Source organism: Megalobrama amblycephala, linkage group LG10 (assembly GCF_018812025.1).
Source record: "Megalobrama amblycephala isolate DHTTF-2021 linkage group LG10, ASM1881202v1, whole genome shotgun sequence".
NCBI lineage: Eukaryota > Metazoa > Chordata > Actinopteri > Cypriniformes > Xenocyprididae > Megalobrama > Megalobrama amblycephala.
In genome coordinates this window covers 13,846,056-13,864,652 of record NC_063053.1, presented here as the reverse complement: position 1 = coordinate 13,864,652, position 18,597 = coordinate 13,846,056, and the positions used below count along the sequence as shown (strand labels likewise).

Sequence of the window (18,597 nt, the reverse complement as noted above, 5' to 3'; positions counted from 1 at the left end):
TATACAGCTGAGTATCATCAGCGTAACAGTGAAAACTAACGGCATGCTTCCTAATGATATCTCCCAAGCGTGGCATGTACAGAGTGAAAACCAATGGTCCTAGTACTAAGCCTTGCGGTACTCCACACTGAACTTGTGATCGGGAAGACATCTCTTTGTTTACTGCTACAAACTGATAACGGTCAGATAAGTATGATTCGAATGCCAATGCAATTCCACTAATGCCAACATAATTTTCAAGTCTATTCAAAAGAATGTTGTGGTCAATAGTGTCAAATGCAGCACTAAGATCCAGTAACACAATAGAGAGATACAGCCACGATCGGATGATAAGAGCAAATCATTTGTAACTCTAATGAGAGCAGTCTCAGTACTATAGTACTGTCTAAATCCTGACTATGGTATGGTCTAAATCCTGACTTTAGTTGTGTTGAGTTGTGGTTAGGTTTATGGGTAGGGAGGGTTAATGTTTTTCTAGGATTGACAAAAATTTGATCCAGGAACATGCCTTACTTGGCAAAATCATGGCGACTGAAGAACAATATCATTGCACAATTTTTTCCAGCTTCTAAACTACTGACAACCAATCAGAATCCATCCAGTTTTAAAGCACTCAAGCATTTAATGCAGTAGATTGCATAACTGTAGAGTGCTTATAATAAACAGAATGTTATCGTCTATTGGTGTGGACGTATTATTATTCTCATGCAGTTCCAAACCCTTATGACTTTCTTTTTTATGTGGAAAAAAAGCAGCCACCGCAGGCAGAATGTCTATGCACAGCCATCCCTGAGCCCCGTCTACTTTCATTATAAAGAAAAACAGCAGCTTGGACATTTTCCTTGGTGACAGTGGGTTTGGAATGACATTAAATTATGAAGAAATTCATTTTTTGTGTGAACTGTCCCTTTAAATAAGTCTTCCCCACTGAGACAGCCCTGCTAATATCTTGAAAAATAGCTGCCAGACCCCCTGGGCCACAGATCCCAGTGTTCAAATTTCACATGTGCTCTGTTATAATACCCAAAGATGGAGGGGTAGAACTGCAATGCAAAGCACTGAGGGTTGTGTGTCAGTCTTAGTGTCTTCCTCGGGCTAATTGTCAGCTGATGAGCTTTGAGCAGCTTTAGGATTTAGAGTGTATTATGAGGAGGGAGGGAAGAAGGGAGAGGGAGAGAAGAATACTGCCAGAGAGCGAGGACCGGGGCGGGGAGGATTGCATCGGCGAGAGAGAGACACACACACACTGAAATAATAGGGCATGTGAATTAGCCAAAGTGGATGCAGCGTCACTGAGAGGCGCAGAGTGAAAGTGAGGGAGTGAATGACAGCGAGGGACCGAAGGAATACGCATGTGTGTTCAGCACAAACGGGAAGGGTGAAGAGTGGAGCAGAGGAGAGGAGAGGCTAGGCTGCTTCACTGACTACAGGCAATCTCAGGGCTGGAGCCGTCCATCCTGCCTCGAGGAGGGCTGCCTCTCTAACCACACACCGCCGAGACACGCACGGAGGCTCGGAGGGAGATTCAGAGGAGCTGTGGTCATGGCAGACATAGGTGAGTGATTCACATCTCTTCTCTGTAAATCCTATTTGTGATTCTGCTGCAAGTTTTTAACCATAATACGAGGTATAACTTTGAATACATACACCTTCTGCCTCTAAAGGTCACACTTTCTTAGGTTCAGAGTAATCGAATTGTCATTAACCCTCCAGGTGAGCTGAACCCCATTGCTTGAGAGGTGTATCCTCAGCGTGTGGGTGTTAAAATAAAGGCATGCTGGGAGCCAGACACCCAGAGTTAATGAGTATACCCAGGGTATCCTTAACCCCGCCCAGCTCACATACGCACTGCTGCTTTCCATCCCTGCCCTTTACACCTATAATGGAGAGGGCTGATATTTCAGGACATATCTATTGTGCCTATGAATGGATCACAGGGAGTTTGGGGAAGAGAAAGCATATGATAGCCCTCCTCTATGTCTATTTTCACTCTGCTTACCAGGGATTATCAGGGTGATTACTTACAGAAGAGATACAGAATCGTCTCTGTCTCTCTTTCTAGCCCTGTGTGCTTCCTGTGACCATCAAAGTGTGCATCTGCAGATAGTGTTTGACATTTAATGTATTATAGTGCATATTGTGTTAGAAAATTTGTGTTGGTTTTATCTGATACACACACACATATGTATATATACAAATGTTCATGGAGTGAAGAATGTCACAGCAGCTTGAAATTAAGTCACATTGACATGTTTGTCCACAGGCATCTTGATTTGGTCTTTAGTAATCAAAATTGACCTTTAATTTATTTTTTTATGGAACATTGCTGAGTATATTGTTTAAATAGTTTATCCATGCAAAATTGTTTTTAATTATGATGTACAGTATGAAAATTGAATGTTTATGAATATTTAATTATGCTAAAATTACATTTAATTGGGAAGATACAGATTATTATTTTTACAAATGAATGTAACAGTGTTATTAAATTAGTATTTTTAAAGATTAAATGTAAGTGAGCATTAAAGGTAATCTAATTTAAATATATATATGGGGCCGATGAGCATACACATATAAATAACCAGTAACATCTTAATACTAAATAAATTATTAATATCATAATATAAATCAATTCCTAATATCATAATACAGGCGTTCAGTTTACTTCATTATGTTTTTGTATGATAATGTGCATGAGAAATACACTGAATTCTTTAATAAACTCAAGTATATCTATAGTATAAGCCAAGGGTAGCATGTACAGAGTGAAAAGCAAAGGTCATAGTAGTCAGATAAGTATGATTTGAACCATGCCAATGCAATTCCACTAATGGCAACATAATTTCAAGTCTATTCAAAAGAATATTGTGGTCAATACTGTCAAATGCAGCATGATACAGCCATGATTGGATGATAAGAGCAAATCATTTGTAACTCTAATGAGAGCAGTGTCAGTGCTATGGTAAGATCTAAATCCTGACTTTAGGCGCAAGTTGTGGTTATAGGGGTAGGGAGGGTTAATGTTTTAATGCTAATGCTAATATTATCAGTTTACTTCATTATATTTTTGTATGATAATGTGCTTGGGAAATTCACTGAATTCATGGATAAACTCAATAGTATAACTGGTTATGAATCATCTTGAAAAATGTCTCAGAGACACTATTATATCTGCTTGTTATTTTGAAATGTTGTGCAGTGGTGTTCGTGATGCGGTGACACTCATATTTGTGTTTCAGAATCTCTCAGCGAGGCCCTGAAAGCCATCACTGTGAGCACAGAGCTAGTGGAGGAGGAGCTGAAGCCTCATCTGGATGTTCTGCTTACCCTCCTATTAGAGAAGAGTGAGTTTACACCAATGTGCTCATTAACTACCCCTCAATCTATTTATAAATCTCTGTGTATTTGTCAGCCCATCAATCTAAAAATCCATCTTTTCATCCATACCTATATGTATATCTATTGCAACATCCAATCCTGGTACCAAGATCCATACGAGAGCCTGTAAACAGCCATGATCACATGTGAAAGTGACGTATGTTGTTGCCAGATGCCCTACTGAGTGAGGGCATCATTTAGCGTCGCAGTCATTACACACTCATCGTGCTGTGAGCTGCAATTTGCCTCTGCCTTCGTGAAGTTGTATGTGTGCGTGCGTGTGTGTGCGCGCGTGCGTGTGTGTGGGAAGACAATCCAATGTAGGGGGCAGCAGAGGGTCAGCTTATCTTCCTGCTAGCAGATTTGGGGCACAAGTAGGAGACAAGTAATCCGCATTTACATTTGAGAGAGGGAAGGCGAAGAAGAGAAAGGGTTAATCTCATTAATCTTTCTCTTCTTTTCTCCACTTCACTCCCCATCTTCTGCTCATTCTCACAAATTAGTTTGCACCAGCTGGCCCTTCTTGGCACATTCCTTGTGCTTTCGGATCACAAATGCTAAAATCTAAAAATGGAAAAGCAGCCTCCGCAAAAGAACACAAAGTAGATGTTACCATAGCAGCTAGGCTTCCTCTGACAGCTTGACCTGCCACCGTGGCCCTTGTGGGTATCTTTTTTGAGGAGTACATGCTTTAATGACAGATTTCCTCCTGCTAGCATCTCTGTCTCCAGGGCAGATGCTCGTCTACCACTTTGAATTTGAATGTATTACTCAGCCTCGCTGTCAGTGCATCTCTGAAGTGCACAGAACAAAAGCTGAGGGAGGAGATAAAAGAAAAAGTGAAGCAACAGGATGAGGAAGTCAGGAAGAAGGTGTGGTTTGAAATTGATTTGACATCAGTGAAAAGAAAGAAAGAAGCACAGGGCTTAAAGGGTTAGTTCACCCCCCCCCCCCCCAAAAAAAGGGCTTAAAGGGTTAGTTCACCCAAAAATGAAAATAATGTCATTTATTACTCACCCTCATACCGTTCCACACCTGTAAGACCTTCGTTAGTGAGGCCTGCAAAGCCAGCAATGACATTTCCTCTCTCAAGATCCATTAATGTACTAAAAACATATTTAAATCAGTTCATGTGAGTACAGTGGTTCAATATTAATATTATAAAGTGACGAGAATATTTTTGGCGCACCAAAAAACAAAATAACCACTTACTGTATATAGTGATGGCCGATTTCAAAACACTGCTTCAGGAAGGGCGTTATGAATCTTTTGTGTTGAATCAGCGGTTCGGAGCGCCAAAGTCACTTGATTTCAGCAGTTTGCCGTTTTTTCACACGCGATCCGAATCATGATTCGACACAAAAGATTCATAACGCTCCGAAGCTTAATGAAGCAGTGTTTTGAAATCGGCCATCACTATATAAGTCCTTATTTTGTTTTTTTTGGCGCACAAAAATATTCTCATTGCTTTATAATATTAATATTGAACCACTGTACTCACATGAACTGATTTAAATATGTTTTTAGTACCTTTTATGGATCTTGAGAGAGGAAATGTCATTGCTGGCTATGCAGGCCTCACTGAGCCATTGGATTTCAACAAAAATATCTTAATTTGTGTTCCGAAGATTAACGAAGGATTTACGGGTGTGGAACGGCATGAGGGTGAGTAATTAATGACAGAATTTTCATTTTAACCCTTTAAATACACAGACCAAACTAATAAACCAAATGAACATCAGGTGCAAATAATGATCAAACAATGAATAACCAAGGTAACTAACAGGAACACAGGAAACTGAACTAAACCAGGCAAAATCCACCCAAAACCAAAACAAACACAAAAACCCTGACAATATCCAGTCTGCAAACAGAATACATGCCTGTACAGTATTTTACCCAAATAAACACATGCATGCATATTTATTTATATGCCCTATACATCTATGTTTGTGTGTATAAGACATTATATAGACATTACAAACTGAAAAGCAAAGAAAATAATCCAATCTCTTTTTATCCCCAGAGAAAGGAACAGCAGAGAAAATAGTGTCCAGTGGTGTTCTGCCCATTCTGACTCAAGTCCTGAGAAAGAAGAGTCCCCTCACCTCTCAGGTCACCTTACTGGTGGCAGAGATGGCCAGAGAAGGTAAATGAGATTTATTTTAGAGTCTGGTGTTTCATCAACTTTAGCCATTTAGCTATCACATTCTTATTTTATCCTTCATTTATTACTACTTTTGACTTGATGGTAGCACTTTAAAATAAGGTTTTGTTTGATAACATTATGAATTGACTACATTCGTTAACATGAAATAATGATAAACAATACTTCTACAGCATTTATTAATCTTAGTGTTAATTTCTACATTTACTAATACATTATTAAATTCAAACATTGTATTAGTTAATGCACTGTGAACATAAACAATTAACAATTGTATTTTTTATTAACTAATATTAAAGGGATAGTTCACCCAAAAATGAAAATTGTGTCATCATTTACTCAACCTCAAGTTGTTCCAAACCTGTATGAACTTCTTTGTTCTGTTGAACACAAAAGGAGGTATTTTGAAGAATGTTGGTAACCAAACAGTTGATGGACATTCTATGGAAGTCAATGGAGTCTGTTTGGTTCTTCATCTATCATTAAAATATAAATGATTACTTTAAAAAGTGTGAGATAAACATAAAACAATTCAATATTCATTGTGTGAAATGATTTATGTCAACGAGGGACAGATTTTTGTTTCTCAGTTGTGATGTCATTTACACCACAATGAACCATTTTGACCCTGTAAGTTTTTTGTAAACATGAAGTCAGTGAAAAGCTTAAGTTGAAATATGAATATTGTTTGCTCTGTGATAAATTGCTTATTATGTCCTTTATTTGTTATTTGTCTGCTAAATGAATAAATGTAAATTTAAATATGAGACATGTTATATGTGAAGGAAACAAAAAATATTGTTTAATTGTATGCTAGCTATGAAATTAGCTTTAGCAAGATAAAGAAGTCTGTCATTTTATTAAAAAAAAATGTTTAAAATATCACTTCAGTTACTGTCATTAACACCACTTGACTGAGATTTGCTGGATATTATATTGTAGTGGAAATTTTCATAACTTTCAGTAAAAAAAAAAAAAAAAAAAAAATGTTCAGAGCGCTGAAAGTTCCTGTAGTTGATGAAACGTTCTTTATAGTGGAAAAGAGTTCTTTAAATTGTTCTTCACTAAGAAAAAAAGGTTCTTCTAAGAATTGTTCACTAAAACAATTCATTGGGGAACTCAAAATGGTTCTTCTATGGCAAAACCCTCCTTTTGGAACCTCTCTTTTTAATGCCAAAAGTTGTTTGTGATGGGTAAGATTAGGGTAATAAGTTCCACCTCAAGTAATTATGTTAGTGTGTTCGTAATTATATTAAGCTTAATAGAATAAGAAGTTCAATAGAAAGCGATGTGAGGTATGTAAAACATGACGTTTGTGTGTGTTTGTGTGTTAGCTGCTGTGAGGGAGCGGTGTATTGAAGCAGGTCTGGTGACCGTATTAGTGCCTTTACTGAAAAGCACAGACCAGGACCAGCTGCTGCACACGGGCCGCGCAATTGGACGGATCTGCTTTGAAAATGGTGAGTGAAACTGTTCCTGCAAGTCTCTGAATTAACAGTTGGCCGTTTGAAGTCAGGATTGCTTGGGTGCATTGGAAGTAGCAGCGAAGATGTGTCTCCAGTTGGTCCCACAATTCCATTCAGCTTCTTTGCTTCGGTTCTAACACATTTTTCATTCTTAACACAGAGTTTCATTTGAAATATAAATGCCAGGATCTTGATCGTCTATCCTTTAACTTCTTGAACCTGTAGTCCTTCTGGTATTATGCTTCGGTGATCCGCATCTGGTATAAAGACGTCTTGTGTGGAGGGATTCTTTGATCTTTTCTAAGTCCTTGGATTGACTTTCTCTTTTGTCAACATCTCCTGGCCTAGTTTTCTCTGCTTTTGTACTGAAACAGAAGTTTCTTCATATTTCATATTCAAAAGGCTGCTTGTTGCTGTTCCCCAGGTTGGTTATGCAATTTGCAAGTAAAAACTTCCTAGCTAACAAGACACTTTAAATAAAATGTATATTCTGCTCTAGTTTTGTTGAGGCTTGGCTTGCGACAACCTGTTCATGCTGAGCATTCATTACACAGTCAGAATAGAATAAATCACCATTCATTCTCTGTGCTCTTCTCTTCATGATTATTCTCAATGCCCATTCCTCTCTTGGCTGTCTGTCCCTGTGCGCCCACTCACCCATCCGCCCCATGTCTCTCTCTCAGCTGCTCAGCAGACGCAGCTGGTGGAGAATGGAGTAATCCCTAGGCTGGTGGCCATAATGCAGCAGTATCCTGAGAATGACCCGCTGGTGAATGTCTGCCTGCTGGCACTCTGCAACCTTGCTGATGTGGGTAAGACAAAAATAGAGAGCAGGGAAGCTCTAAAATCATATATAATAAAAACACTGGCTGACTGGACATTGTCACACTTAGTAGTTTTTTTTTTTTTAAATTCTGGCAATACTAATGTTATATATTTTTTTTTTCATAGTCATTAGACTACATGGCCTAAAATTCTGGGCTTTCTTTCTTTCTTTCTTTCTTTCTTTCTTTCTTTCTTTCTTTCTTTCTTTCTTTCTTTCTTTCGATATATGACCAGTGTTGATATTCTGGACTATAATTTTTATGTTATTAGATTATAATATTTTTGGCATAACCAATAAATGACCAATGTTTAAATTCTATATTATTTTGTTGGAAAAAATTAAAAATAAATCTCTAAAAAAAACTAAAATACAGGTGAATTTAAGCATCACAACAAAGTAATGTACAGTATGATATTCCTTTTAAGATTTTCTGAAGTGTCTTATTTATTTAACTTTAAGATTAACTTGTGAGTGAGTGTTAGATGAGGGTAAAGTTAATTTAAACTTAAAGGATTAGTTCACTTTCTAATTAAAATTTCCTGATAATTCACTCACCCCCATGTCATCCAAGATGTCCATGTCTTTCTTTCTTCAGTCGAAAAGAAATTAAGGTTTTTTCTCCATATAGTGGACTTCAATGGAGCCCAAAGGGTTGAAGGTCAAAATTACAGTTTACAGCGATCCCAGATGAGAAATAAGGGTCTTATCGAGAGAAACCATAAATGCTCATCTTGAACTAGCGCTCTTCTTCTTCTTCTCTATTTGAATTCCAGCAGTGTAGACACTGCTAAGTGTATTACTGCCCTCCACAGGTCAAAGTTTGAACTAATTGTTATATACTTGCACTAGAATACTGTATATGACAATTTAGTTCAAACTTTGACCTGTGGAGGGCAGTAATACACTTAGCAGTGTCTACACTGTTGGAATTCAAGAAGAAGAAGAGAGCTAGTTCAAGATGAGCATTTATTGTTAAAACTTATATAATTTATTTATTTATTTATTTTTTAAGAAAATTAGCAATTGTTTCTCTAGATAAGACCCTTATTCCTTGTCTGGTATCATGTAGAACGCTTTGAAGCTGCAATGAAACTGTAATTTTGACCTTCAACTGTTTGGGCTCCATTGAAGTCCACTATATGGAGAAAAATCCTGGAATGTTTTCATCAAAAACCTTCATTTCTTTTCAACTGAAGAAAGAAGGACATGAACATCTTGGATGACATGGAGGTGAGTAAATTATCAGGAAATCTTAATTAGAAAGTGAACTAATCCTTTAAAAATAGGGAAAATGAACATGCCAATAATATATTGTGCATCCATAACACTCTTTTTATAGCCATCCCTTTCTCAGTTACTCTTATTTACAATGAACTGTTCAGGTATTTTTCCTCATAATATCTCTAACATCTATATAAGATCTAGTGATTAATTGTGAGGTATGTCACTGTGTTCAGATGCTGCACGAGAGGCTCTGGCAGAAGTGGGTGTGGCAGAGGTTTTGACCTATCAGTTGAAGCGGGCACCGGATGCAGAACGCCGGCATCTCATACTAGAGGTTCTTGGGTCACTAGGAGAGAGTGGTGAGCCGCATATTCAAACCAGGTCCATAAGTGAGCCTGGAGCATATAAAACATTAATTGTATTGCGTACTTTGGTTGAAATATGATCTGTCTTGTGCCTCAGTCACAATGTCTAGAAGTGAACTAAAAATGGACTTGTGTGTGTCCTTGCAAATCCCTGAGTGACCTCATGTTCATGTCTCATAGATGCTCTGAAACTGCAGTTTGTGGAAGCAGGCGTGCCCGAGGCTCTCTCTGAAATGATTCGAACTCTTCAGGGTGGCTCTGACACACATGACCTCTGCAGCATCAAAGTGGCTTCAAACCTCATAGTCTCCCTCCTACTGGGAGGTATGGCTCTCCATTAATTCACCATCACGGTTGTTATCACGGTTTTATTAACCAAAATGGATGGATGACTGATTTATTTAATTCAGCATCCTTTATTTAATTTACTTCTTTTCTAGCATATGCCTTCTGTTACAGATGAATCAATGCAGAAGTGTTTTGGGGAAGGGACAGGGATGGTGTATCAGGATGTTCTCTCCTGGCTGCAGTCATCAAACACTGAGCTGCAGTTGTCAGGAGCTCTGGCCATTGCTAACTTTGCCAGAAATGGTGAGGAGATGAATTATGGATTTTTTAGTGAGGGTTTTGTGTGAATCACTCCAACTTTCTCAAGTATATCAGATTTATAAGAATAGTTGCCTTTCTTTTTTGCTCTTAGACAGCAACTGTGTGAAGATGTTGGAATTAGGAGTTGTTCCTCATATTCTGGACCTGTTGGAGCAACATGTTTCAGAGGGAGATGTATCTGTGCAGCACGCTGGCCTTAGTGCACTTAGAAATCTCGCCATTCCAGGTTATTCAGTTCTGTTCTTTTCCATATAATTCAATATAATCAAGATGCTTTCTGTAAATACATACAGTGTTTGAGAATCATTTTTGAGTTTCCTGAAAAGAACAGCATGGTTGAACGGCAGTGTGTTTTGCACACTGATGCCAAGGATGGGATGCTGGTATGTTTCAGATTGGTGGAAAGAAAGCATCCAAAATAGGAATCAATTAATCAATTCATTAATCATATTTTTTCTGGCTGTTATATCCAGTATTTTCTGAAAAAAAAAAAAATAAATAAATCCAAAATTCTCTCTGTAAAATCCTTTAACTAATGTCAACAATATGAAATCATTTTGAACCTGGCCTATCTAATGCTCAGACTTTTGTCCTGGAAATGTCCTGCAAATTAGTGCATATTTAAATAGATAATGCCACATTTCCATATTTAAGCATACAATTTTAGAAAACATGTAGTACAAAACAATTTACATATCGTACTGTGATTAATCAACTGGGGCAGTATGTGGAAGTAAGTCTTGCCTTATCCAGCTACCACAATCTGTCTAAGTTTCAGCTTTGCTCTGTCATCTCATCTTTCTCTCTCTGTTCCCCTGATGTAGCCTCCAATAAGGTGCGTATGTTGGAGGATGGAGTCACAGAAAGGATCAGGACCCTTCTGCGCTCTGACATGCCCCCAGTCCAGTTTAAACTGCTGGGCACTTTGCGCATGATGGTGGACGGCCAAGGTAACGAGTCAAGAAAACTGTATATATGTGAATTTTTGGGTCACAGATTAAATAGACTAGTTTGCAGTCGGTTAAAGGGGAGCTATAATACCCCTTTTTTAGTCTCTGGTGTCAGAATGTGTCTGTGAAGTTTCAGCTCAAAATACCCCACAGATCATTTATTATAGCTTGTCAAATTCGCCCCTATTTGGGTGTGAGCAAAAACACGCCGTTTTTGTGTGTGTCCCTTTAAATGCAAATGAGCTGCTGCTCAGGCCCCCTTTCCAGAAGAAGGCAGAGCTTTATCAGCTCACGCTTCGGTTGCTCAACAACAACAAAGCAGGAGAATCTCACGCACAGCCAAAATGACGATTGTCAGTAACGGTGTTCAGCCTTACATTGTTCAAACCGAAGGTGGACACTGATGAAGAGACTCAGGAAGAAGTTACAACTTATGGAATGCATCTGGATGTTTCTGAATATGTGGATAAATGGTTAGTGTAGTTGCTGTGGAGTTAATTCAACTCATCGACTAGCATATTCCATCATGTTAATCTTTTGTGCAAATTCAGCATTGAATCGACACTCGTTTGTGAAGTAGTTTGGCATAAAATGACGGCTGGTAACAGCACTCTTCTACAACAACTCTTCCTCTTCTCTAAATCAGCTCAACATAGCCTTGCCCCCTTTGTTGCATGTTCTCTGGGGCAGGGTTTATGTAAATTTTAGGATTAGTGATGTCACTAAACCGAGAACAAGCTTTTTGTAGTCCCTACCAGCCATTTGTTGTAGTCCTTAACAGAGAAATCTTTAAAAAAAAAAAAAAAAAAAAACTTTGAGCGTCATAACTTTGCAGATGTTGTGTATGCTCTAACAGCAACATTACACACTAACTAATGTTAAAAAAGTGAAATCATAATCAACCACCTCTTTAAAACATTCCTGTAGTTTAAACATGGTCCCAGCTAACAAAAATCTGTTCTAAAAAATGTTTTGCTAACATTCCCATTAAGTTATGAAAACGTTATTTCTGAATGTTCTCTGAACGTTCAGTTTTTTAAATGTTTTAAAAACATTTTTTTCTTGGTTATGCGGGAACATTTATAATTTTGCAAACATTGTAGGAAGTTTGCTTTTGAATGTTCTCTGAAATAACATTCAAAAAAGGTTAAACATTTCAGAAAAAAAACATTCCACGAACAATGTATAATTAATATTTGTGTTAACGTTTTGAGAACATTATTAAAGACCAGATATTTTTGAACAAACGTTCTATTACTTCTATAACTGGAATAATGTTTGTTCAAAACTTTTAGAGAACCTTGCCAGAACGTTAGACAACGGTCATGGGTTTGATATATTGAATACAATGTCACTTTTGAGAAAAATGACACTTAAATGCATACAATGTAAAGACTGAATAAGTGTGACAGTCCTGGTGGTAGTAAAAAAGGACATTAATTTGGCCGTTGAAGAGGAGGACATGACAACGGACAGGATGTAATTTTTAGACAAAAGCTTTGTTAAACTATACAATTACCTGCCAAATGACTATAATGGCTGATGCATTAACAATTCTCCTTACAACTTTAAACTGTTGTTCAAATGTAGGGAACATAGAGGCTGTAATTTCCAGCCCTTCAGTAAAGTGTGTTATTTTAGAGGGAGCCCTTAGACACCTCAGTATGCAGACAATAGGCCTGCAAGGGCTTTGACACACTAATTTATTGTCTGCACTCCAGTGATTATCTCCCTTGACAAAAGTGATCTGAGTAACTAAATATGGAGGTAAACAAACCTTAAAATGCTCCCACAGTATCTCTTTTAAATTTGTAATGTCTCAATAAATGTATTGACAGTTATTTTTGGTATGTTTTCTCTCTTTATTTCTACTGTAATCCCCCCCCCCACCTTCTCATAGAGGAAGCAGCTTCAGTTTTAGGGAAGGATGAAGCTCTGTTAGCACGAGTCATGGAGTGGTGCGAGGCTAAAGATCACGCTGGTGTCAGAGGCGAGGCCAATCGCCTTTTAGCAGCTCTCATAAGACACAGCCGAAACCCTGTGAGTTTTAGACACACACAGTATGTGTAACTATAGTCATTGGGGCTGTTTATCTAAAATATCACCCTCTCTTGTCTTTAAAGGAAGTCATCCAAACTGTCATTAAAGCAGATGGAGTCCAACATCTCATCTCAATGGCAACCAGTGAGCACGTCATCATGCAGAATGAGGCTTTAGTTGCTTTGGCCATTGCCTCTGCAATAGACATTGGTAAGACTATGGTTTTGTCCCAAATGACATACTATATACTATGCACTATTCATACTAGTGTGCAAATTTTAAGAGGTTATTTTGTCATCCAACATTGGAGTCTAATAGCCCCTCCCCCTGCATGAAGAGTCTAACATTCCATACTTCTACTGTACTCAAAATCTCCCCATTACCCACGTTCACTATTCCCTATACAATAAAACGATGCATGAATGATTTATAGATTCAAAATGGAAAATATCACATTTTATTTTGACAGTTTACTCAAATACTAACAGCTGAAAAAAATGTTCTGAAAGTGAGTCCAATGATATCATAATAGTTGTGGTTTGGGCTCTGCTATTCGTTTACATTTAGAATGATTTTTAAAACTATATCTTTATAGTTATCAACCTTGGTGTGAACAGGCCTTGACAGTCTTTAGGCCAATTCACACTGCACTGACAGACACATTATCAGGTTTCGTCGGGTCAGTGTGTTACCCCTGTCGGCGTCTGTTAGCTTTGGTTGCCGCTTGTTTTTGCCAATTGAACATGTTGAATCTCTGTTTGTCGGGTCGTGGGATGTCTGAGAAGTGATGTAATGTAATCAGGTGATTGTCCACGTTGGTCGGCGTCTGTCTGTCCAGTGTGAATTGGCCTTTTTGCTTGTGGGTTGGTCACTGAACACTTTGTATTACATGGTGCTCTCATACATACCATCTCTAATCTTGATGCATGCCGCTTTCTCTTCTGTGCAGAGGCGGTACAAGAACCATTTCTGGATGCAGATCTCCTCCCCACCTTGCAGAAGATGCTAGATGACCCCGTTGTGGCCGTGGAGGTCAAATTCAGTGCTTTAGGCCTCATCTGCAGCCTTGCCAACTCCAGTCAGTACCACAAAATGAACACACTGTGGAAAGGGCAAAGAATAGATTCAACTCAGTGCCAGAGTCCTGTATTAGAGTAGAGCTCTAATAATCTCTGTAAAGATTGAATTTACAAGATAATAAGATTGATTGATTGATTGATTGATTGATTGATTGATTGATTGATTGATTGATTGATTGATTGATTGATTGATTGATTGATTGATTGATTGATTGATTGATTGATTGATTGATTGGTTGGTTGGTTGGTTGGTTGGTTGGTTGATGTAATTTAAGTCAGACCAGAGTCTAAAATTTTTCTTGCGTGACAGTATGCTCATTCACAATAATTACCCATAAATCCCCAAACCCTGACAATCACCAGTCCACAATAGAATAAAGTACAATCAACAATACAATCTCATAGAAACAAAATAACAGAGAGAGTAATAACAGAGTTGCTATTACTGTATGTTTGATTTATTATGTACCCTATTCAATTCCAACACAGCTTGATGTACAAAATAATGTTTTAGTCTGACTTGATTATATCTCGAAACCTTATACTGCTGATTAGATAGTAAGAGTACAAATTCATAATGCAGTACATGATTTGGTTCCAAGACAATATTATTAGCCTACCTCAGGATTGCCAGGTCTGTGCAATAAAAGTAGCCATTTGGGAGTGGAAATCAACCCATGGAAAAAAATTAACCTGCGGCAACAAAGTAAAAGTAGCCCAATTATGCAGAAAAACTGCAGACTTGGCAACACTGGCCAACCTTAAGAGATTATTATAATAGCAAAAAATTCACAGACTTTTTCAAGAGGCTGACCTACAGTTTTAGAAAACAATTTTAATTGATTCAACAACTTTGTTTTTAAACTAACTGACAGGCTCATATACCATTCAGAATTACAATACTGTAGGACACTCATAAAAAAATTAAAAAAAGAATCTTTTCTCGTTTCAAAAGACCTGAGATGAAGAAGGAAGTATATTCTCCACATTGTCTTTTTACAGATGCTATCTATAAGGTCCTTTTTTTGTTATTGGGTTTTACAACAGGCATACAATATAAAAAGCCCTGTTTTGAACTAAACTGTATCTTCCTATTTACCTCTTCTCATCATTTGCCTTCTCTTTCTCTCCTACAGGCATGTTAAGGGAGCAGATAACATCTCTAAACCTGAGGGATACCCTGTCCAAACTGTCCAATCACACCAGCACAAAGCTGGCTAAGCAGGCCGACACGGTGATGGCTGTTCTTTCTGAAACTGCCTAGACTGGCATATCTTGCATAGTCATTCTTAAGGGGATATTTTTAGACAGCTCATTCCCAAAAGGACAGTAAGACAAAAAAACGTTACACCATCTAGCTTGGCATATAGTCAGACCAAAGCAATATAAATTTACCCCAACCACTTTGGTGAAAGTTGGTGCGAATTCATCATCTAAAGTAAGAAGTCAGTTTGTCCATGATAGATGTCATTTGTTGTCAGCTATCCCAGGGACAGGAACACTTGGGAGACAGTCTATCCATCAGACATCAGTAATGAACCTGCTGCCCTCCTAAACAAGAAACAGAAACAACTCTAAATTCATGAGGAGTGTTCAGTGGAAAATAACTTAGTAAATATCTGCATACAAACATGCAATTATATTCTCCATGGACTTCCATTGTAAGAGCACTAGATCTAGCAAAGCAGCTGTATCTATCTATGAGCTTGCTGTCTGTCCATGGAAATGAATTAATAACAAACATTTAATTTTATGTTGCACACCAATGTACTACACTGCTGTTAATATGTTATATTTGTCTTGTGGTTTCTTTTATCAGAGTATGTTAACACTACTGATTGATATTTCATCTTAAAGTTATAAAATGTGGAATGAAAAACAAAAGGTTAGAAAAGAGTATGTTTCGGGTTGTAACATCTATTTTCATATCATAGCTGGCCTTACTACTTTAGTTTTCTTCTGTAGGGCTTTTTAATGCAGATTCTTTGATCATGTTGATCATTTATTTCTAGCTAGCCATGAGCACAAACCTGAATCTCCATATCGTGAAAGCAATAGCCAGAAACATATCAAGAACAGTTCTTGAGCTTCCTAAGTCTAAATAAAAAAAGCAATCGTCATTGATACCTCTAGCAGTGTTGTGTAAATGCTGTTGTTGTGTTTGCATCTTTGTATTCATGTCTTAAAAACTCTCTCAGTTTTGGTCAAGGTCAGACGGTCGACAAAACAGAACATTTTAGTGACTACTGTGTCAGGGGAAGTAATGTTTTGAACTGTGTCTATGAGTATGTAGCCTGTATATTTCCCTGAGACAAATGGCCTGAGGGCAATGACAGAATTTTCAGATTTAACAAGCTGAATGTGTGAGGTTGCTGGGATATGGCCAATTAGAAGGCTTCATGCAGCATTGAAGATCACCAGGCTTTTCACAGCTTGAGAAATAGCACAATATCCATCCGTCCTTCATAGCTGCTGCGCTAATTGGTGTTGATTACATTTTTAAATAAATAGACTATTTTTGTGTGTAAAGTGTATGGTTCACCAGAACAGCTTGTTTCTGGCAATAAAGTGGAAATACAGCAGAGAATGCCTGGTTTTATTTATATCATGATGTTTAGACAGGAAACAGCCATTAAAATATACACACACACACACACACAATTTTAACAATGATAATAATAAGATTCTTGAGCTAAAGGACCTTATGTCACTGAAAACTGGAGTTAAAAAGTTACACTTTAAAATATATTAAAATAGAAAACAGTTATTTAAAATTGTAAAAATATTTCACAATATCACTGTTTTTCCAGTATTTTTGATCAAATAAATGCAGCCTTGATGAGCATAAGAGACTTCTTTCACAAACATTTAAAAAAAAATAAAACAAATACAATTTTACTGACCCCACTTTTTAAATGCTGCAAACTGCAAATATACACTGCCCGGCTAAAAAAAGTCACTGTTTGGATTTAATAGGAAAATACTTAAGAATCTATGAATGGATCATTATTACGGTGTTTAATATTATTACAGTATGTTTCTAGCATGTTATATGTTTGGCAACGGTTCTTTGAACCCTTAAAGATGGAGTGTGGAGCTTTTCATTTCTTAAACAACCATGTACGAAGACACATGGCCATATTCCAGGATGACAATGTCAAGATTCACCACGGTTAAAATTGTGAAAGAATGGTTCAGAGAGCACGAAGAATCATTTTCACACATGAATTGGCACCTCAGAGTCCAGACCTTAATTTCATTGAAAGTCTTTGGGATGTGCTGGAGGAGACTTTACAGAGTGCTCACCTCTTGCATTGTCAATAGAAGATCTTTGCCAAAAATTGATGCACCTCTTGATGGAAATAACTTCACATCATTTATTTCGATCGAGAGGTGCATCATTTTTTGGTCAAGATCTTGTATTGACAATGCAAGAGGTGAGCATGCTGTAAAGTCTACTCCAGCACATCCCAAAAACGTACACTGAGGTTAAGGTCAGTGCCAATTCATGTGTGAAAATGATTCTTCATGCTCTCTGAACCATTCTTTCACAATTTGAGCCTGATGAATCTTGACATTGTCATCCTGAAATATGGCTATGATACATCTTAATACGTGGTTGTTTAAGAAATGAGAAGCTACACACTCCATCTTTTAGGGTTCAAAGAACCGTTGCCAAACATATAACATGCTAGAAAAATAATAATCACTGTAATAATGATCCATCCAAAGACTCTTAAGTATTTGCCTATTAAAATCCAAAAAACTTCTTTTTTTTTTTTTTTTTTTTTTTTTTTGGCTGGGCAGTGTACTAGAACACTTTATAATAGAATAATATTGTCTCATAATTGATGATGTAGAAAGTTTAAAAATAAAAATGTTATCACTCTCCATTCTTGGCACTGTCTTTTTGGTGAACCATTTGTGAACATTGTCATTTAAAGGGTTAGTTCACTCAAAAATGAAAATTCTGGTATTTATTAGCCTACTTACCCTCATGCCGTTCCACACCCGTAAGACCTTCGTTAATCTTCAGAACACAAATTAAGATATTTTAGTTAAGATCCGATAGCTCCGTTAGGCCTCCATAGGGAGCAATGGACACTTCCTCTCTCAAGATCCATAAAGGTACTAAAAACATATTTAAATCGGTTCGTGTGAGTACAGAGGTTCAATATTAATATTATAAAGCGACGAGAATATTTTTGGAGCGCCAAAAAAAACTAAATAACGACTTATTTAGTGATGGCCGATTTCAAAACACTGCTTCATGAAGATTCGGAGCACAAATGAATCAGTGTGTCGAATCTGCTGTTCGGAGCGCCAAAGTCACGTGATTTCAGCCGTGGGCAGTTTGACACGCGATCTGAATCATGATTCGACACAGTGATTCATTTATGCTCCGATGCTTCATGAAGCAGTGTTTTGAAATCGGCCATCACTAAATAAGTCGTTATTTTGTTTTATTGGCGCTCCAAAAATATTCTCGTTGC

The 18,597-nt window shown here is 37.5% G+C and overlaps 1 protein-coding gene across 1 annotated transcript; it reads left to right on the top strand.

Moving 5' to 3' along the window:
• Positions 1-655: 655 nt before the first annotated feature.
• Positions 656-16,691, top strand: si:dkey-191g9.5 (rap1 GTPase-GDP dissociation stimulator 1). The gene is made up of 14 exons (XM_048204664.1): positions 656-1,555; positions 3,240-3,344; positions 5,405-5,527; positions 6,880-7,005; positions 7,695-7,823; positions 9,295-9,420; positions 9,607-9,750; positions 9,886-10,017; positions 10,127-10,261; positions 10,860-10,985; positions 12,886-13,025; positions 13,109-13,235; positions 13,975-14,103; positions 15,241-16,691. Exons 1-14 carry the CDS (start codon positions 1,543-1,545, stop codon positions 15,366-15,368), a joined length of 1,683 nt encoding a protein of 560 aa, XP_048060621.1. The 5' UTR covers positions 656-1,542; the 3' UTR covers positions 15,369-16,691.
• Positions 16,692-18,597: the final 1,906 nt, after the last annotated feature.